This window comes from Neoarius graeffei, chromosome 2, assembly GCF_027579695.1.
Source record: "Neoarius graeffei isolate fNeoGra1 chromosome 2, fNeoGra1.pri, whole genome shotgun sequence".
NCBI lineage: Eukaryota > Metazoa > Chordata > Actinopteri > Siluriformes > Ariidae > Neoarius > Neoarius graeffei.
The window spans coordinates 31,971,836-31,977,274 of NC_083570.1; the positions used below are offsets into that span (position 1 = coordinate 31,971,836).

At 37.5% G+C, this 5,439-nt stretch overlaps 1 protein-coding gene across 1 annotated transcript; it reads left to right on the forward strand.

Moving 5' to 3' along the window:
- The first annotated feature begins 2,692 nt into the window (after window positions 1–2,692).
- thbd (thrombomodulin) lies at window positions 2,693–4,811 on the forward strand. The gene has a single exon (XM_060907408.1). It carries the CDS (start codon window positions 2,766–2,768, stop codon window positions 4,593–4,595), a length of 1,830 nt encoding a protein of 609 aa, XP_060763391.1. The 5' UTR covers window positions 2,693–2,765; the 3' UTR covers window positions 4,596–4,811.
- The last annotated feature ends 628 nt before the right edge of the window (window positions 4,812–5,439 follow it).

The following is a 5,439-nucleotide window of genomic DNA, read 5'->3' on the forward strand; positions in this document are numbered from 1 at the left end:
TATATATCTTGGATTACTAATTGATGAGAATTTATCCTGGAAAACTCATATATGTGATTACGAATATAAGACAGTAGGTTTAATCGCGAAACTGAGGCAAATTGTCCCCACCCGTACACTCCTGAATATTTACCAATCACTCATTACTCCATACATAATGTATGGTTTAATAGGTCATTTGCAGGAATTGGTCACATGTCAATTTTCCCCATAGCAACAAGCCCGTGGTGGGCAGGCTAACTTGACATTCCTTGACAACTATAAGAGTTTGACTGGCGATGCAAAACAATCCATTTCTATAATATTTTTACATTTTCTACTGTCTTTTTTGACACGAATTTTCGTGTGTACTTGGAAAAAGTTTGTGGTTTTAATTTTAACTTCTGTCGTAAGTTAAAGCTAATCATTGGCCATAAAAGAGAGTTTTTGGACTCAAGTTGGTCGCCGCTGAAAGAAATTCACGTGCAAAATGGCGGATTTCTCAGGTATGTTTATAACATAATTTCTCATTTTCTACCTTTATCATTCGCTTAATGTGTGAAGATTCTTGAAAATAAATACAGATATATAAATACAGATATACCCGCCATTTCGCACGTGAATTTCTTTCGGCGGCGACCAACTTGAGTCCAAAAAACTCTCTTTTACGGCCAATGATTCGCTTTAACTTAGGACAGAAGTTAAAACCACAAACTTTTTCCAAGTACACACGAAAATTCGTGTCAAAAAAGACAGTAGAAAAGGTAAAAATATTATAGAAATGGATTGTTTTGCATCACCAGTCAAACTCTTATGGTTGTCAAGGAATGTCAAGTTAGCCTGCCCACCACGGGCTTGTTGCTATGGGGAAAAATGACACGTGACCAATTCCCGCAAATGGCCTATTTCTTGGGGTAATGCCTGTAATGCCTTTTAAAATCGAATCCTTGTCCTCCAAAAGCGTGCACTACGTCTTATCTATTTTGTCCAAACAAAGGAACGCGCGATACCTCTCTCCTTAAAGGCAAAACTATTACCAATAGAATTTTTATTTTATAACACTGTCGCCTATTTAATGTATGATGTACACGCAAATACTGCTCCAACACATATATTGAAACTGTTTACCAAAATCTCAAGCGTCCACTCCTATGGAACCTCCGGTGATTTTTACATAAAACATTCAAGACTTAATATTCAAAAAAAAATTTTCTCGCGCGTCAGAGTGAAGATTTGGAATGAGATACCAACCAATCTAAAAAACTTATCTAAAAACTCATTTAGAAAAATTTTAAAAGGAAAACTTTTCAAGATTATCGAAAATGAAGATAGTTATCTAAAACTAGATTCTTTAATCGAACAAATGGAACAGTAACTTCCTGGTTTATACTCATTAACTTATCTGGTAATTATGTCAGCAAATTTCTATCCTGTTTTTAAGCCTCTTCTTCTCCCTTGTCAAATGTTTTGCTTCTTTTGTCGTTGTTTGAAATTATTGTGTTTATAAATTTATTTATGTACAGACTGGCCTGCCTCGATTAGTTTTAGTACTACTTGCAGACCAGTCTAATTCATTTTCATTTATTTACCGTAATTTGACCCAATAAAGTTGTAAGTTGTAACAACAGTGTCTGAATATTTTTTTTTCCTGCTCAGTTATGAATACATACTTTTTTTGTCCATCTTTATAAGTAGAAAGCTAAAAAGAAAGAAAGAAAGAAAGAAAGAAAGAAAGAAAGAAAGAAAGAAAGAAAGAAAGAGTTGTTTTACAATCAGGGTACAAAGTTTGTGTCACAGGGGTCCAAAATTCAAATTGATTCAAACTGGTTCTTGTACCAGTTTTTAAGTGAAGGACAAGTTAAAGAACAGATAGGCATGTGTAATAGTTTGTATTATAACAAGATTAAGTGTACCTTTAAGCAGGGCTGGGAGAAACAAATGAAGTGATTCTCGGAGAGGACTTTTTTTTTTTGACAATTCAGAATCCATTACTTCCATAGTACTTTTAAATATAAGGCTGTAAGCTTTGTGTTAGTTGTCTCTAATATTTACGTCCCAATAGCTTGACCACATTTTAGGATGAAAATAATCATTTTAGATATGTTATTTTTTATTGAAAAATTAGCTGTCTCGGAGAGGACATTTTTTTTGACACAATTACATACTAATTTGATCAAAATAGTCTGAAAGCTTACTGGCATTCAACATTTAAAACTTAACTATGTTTCCAGTGATGTGGAACCAAATATTTGTTTTATGGTAATGATTTAAGTGCATCCCTTTTGGAGCTACCTGTGGTCAAAAAAGCACTTTTTCTAAATGACACGAGTAATTTTGCTAAATATGACATATATTGCCATACATTCACCAAAAATAACGTTATCGCCAATTTTTTTTTTGCATGGTACATAGAGCTATCACAGGGCTACAATAAACAACCAAGTTTATTTAGTCAAGCCTTTTGATATTGAAGATAATAAGTGTTAAATGTGATTTTTAGCTTGCGTACCCTGATTGTAAAACAACCCTAAATAAAAACTATGTGGGTCAATTTGAGGTGGGTAAGTCATGTGCTGGAAGCTTTTCAGGGGTGGGGTGTCTTGGGGTCTCTATTACATGGATTGTTTTTTTTTCTGTTTCCTGTGTATATTTCTATAATCACAAAATAACAATCACTACAGCAAGTCTCAAGACCAAGTCAGTTCTGTTTGTTGGAACGAATAGCGAAATAAGTCTTGTGGGATATTATGTAGCCTGAAGCCTGCTTTACTGCCTGCAGCTGTTGCATGGAGAGAAGCGCGCGGCCGCGTCGGACCTGGAACAGCGCCAGCAAAATCCAGCTTCCTCCCAGTTCCTCAAACGGTACAGCTGTTTATAAAGGCAGAGCAAGACGTAGCGGAGCCGTGAATAACAAGACAGAACGTTTGGTAAACACTCAGGACGAGGGGGAAAAAGATCAAATCTCTGTTTGTCTAAACGACAACATTTTAGGGATGAAGTCTTTTCTAGGAGTGGTCATGGCGCTCGTGCTTGTGACAGCACAGGGGAGAAAACCAAATCACGGCAACTGCGTTGATCAGTACTGCGTTACTGTGCATACAGAGGCTGTGGATTTTAATTCAGCACAAAAGTCCTGTGATGATAAAGGAGGTCATTTAGTCACTGTCCGAACCATGGCGGTAAACAGTGTCATTTCAGATCTGTTAACTGGATATACTGGAAACTTCTGGATGGGTTTAAGGTACATGAAGGACTTCTGTGCAGAATCAACTCAGGATCTGAAAGGATACACGTGGATAACTGGAGATGAAGCAACTAGTTTCACAAACTGGAAAAACCAGGAACGGATCTGCTCTCAGAGATGTGTATCACTATCTAAAGATGATCCAAAATGGACAGAACGATACTGTAATCATACAATTGAAGGATATTTGTGTGAGTACAATAACATCCAAAAGTGTAGACAACTTTTGTCACAGGTTCTGTATGAAACTCCTTTTGGATTTGCCAGAGAGGATCTACAAGAAGTGCCCCATGGTAGCAATGCAACAAACAAACATCTGGGAACAAAATACATTTGTTTTGAAGGCACTTGGATGAAAGCACCTTGGAACTGTGAAGTTTATAAAGGAGGCTGTGAACATGGCTGCAGGAAGTGGAATGAAACATTTATTTGCACTTGCCCTCCAGGCTATAAACTTGAAAGTAATGAAGTCCGTTGTAGCAAGGTACAGAATGACCCAAGCAAATTGTTCTCAAGATGTCTGCAAGCAAATTGTTCTCAAGAATGTGTAGTGAAGGGAAAGAATTATGTTTGTCAATGTCGTAATGGATATGAACTTGGTGAGGATGGAAAGACCTGCAAAGATATTGACAAGTGTTCTAATAAAATACTGTGTCCAGATGAAAATTCCTACTGTATCAACACTACTGGTGGTTTTGAGTGTCTCTGTAAGAATGGCTTTACAAAGGAAAACGACACATGCAAAGATGATAACGAATGTTCTTCTGCACCTTGTGAACACACATGCAATAACACCATAGGTAGTTATCATTGTGAATGCTTCAAGGGATACAAAGTGTCATCAGAAAACAGACACAAATGTACACTTTATTGTCCACAATGGGAATGTCCAGCTATAGAGTGTGACCTTCACAAACCTTTTCAATGTAGCTGTCCTAATGGCTTCATTCTAGAAGAACAGCTTAATGGTAACGTTTGCACTGATATAAATGAGTGTGATGCACAAGTATGTGACCAAAATTGCAAAAATATTCCTGGAGGCTTTAACTGTTCTTGTGAGGAAGGATTTCGTCTCGTTGGTCAAACAGAATGTGTCAAGACAGAAGAATTAAGCACGACACCATCTATTGGCACCATCAGACCTACAAGCAGGTCTCCCCCTTCGTTCATCTCAGTTGGAGGTATTCTTGGAATAATTCTGTGCACTCTCATGTTAATTCTGCTGATGGTCTGCGTCATTCATCACTGTATGACGCGCTGCGGGAAAATTACTACAGACAAAAGCCACAGCAAAGATGTGCATGCTTTGCAGCAAGTCACTACAGAAAAATATGTCAAAAAACAATCTATCACAAATGTTAATTACAATTAAAATTGAAATGAGGAATTATATTATACTAGTAAGTTTATACAAATACTTACAGAGTTAGAGTTAGGAATTTCAGAAATACACTAGGACTTTTTTAAGTAAAAAAAAAGGAAAAAGGAATATTACTCATCTCATCTCATCTCATTATCTCTAGCCGCTTTATCCTTCTACAGGGTCGCAGGCAAGCTGGAGCCTATCCCAGCTGACTACGGGCGAAAGGCGGGGTACACCCTGGACAAGTCGCCAGGTCATCACAGGGCTGACACATAGACACAGACAACCATTCACACTCACATTCACACCTACGGTCAATTTAGAGTCACCAGTTAACCTAACCTGCATGTCTTTGGACTGTGGGGGAAACCGGAGCACCCGGAGGAAACCCACGCGGACACGGGGAGAACATGCAAACTCCACACAGAAAGGCCCTCGCCGGCCCCAGGGCTCGAACCCAGGACCTTCTTGCTGTGAGGCGACAGCGCTAACCACTACACCACCGTGCCGCCCCAGGAATATTACTCTGTAGAATTAACTGATGCTTTGTTTATTTATTATAAGTAAGCTATGCAAATATTCAGCTGTGACCTGTGATGCAAACATTTATGTTTTAAAATGCTTATATACTAATATGGAATATGCACATAGCAAAGACTAGAAGGACAGTGATGTAATATTCATTTATAATTACATCATATTAAGAAAATGTAATAAACATTTTGTGCTATAGTAAAGCTGGTGATTCATTCTTATGTTTATGAGAGATTATTATTAAGGCATTTACATTAACAGGCAAATAACTGTCAATTTTTTAAATAAAAGAAGATGCATGTTGAAGGTAAAAGAGAGC

What these genes read in the sequence shown, in the direction of transcription:
- thbd (XM_060907408.1), top strand. Translation starts at nt 2,766, where the DNA reads ATGGAGAGAAGCGCGCGGCCGCGTCGGACCTGGAACAGCGCCAGCAAA.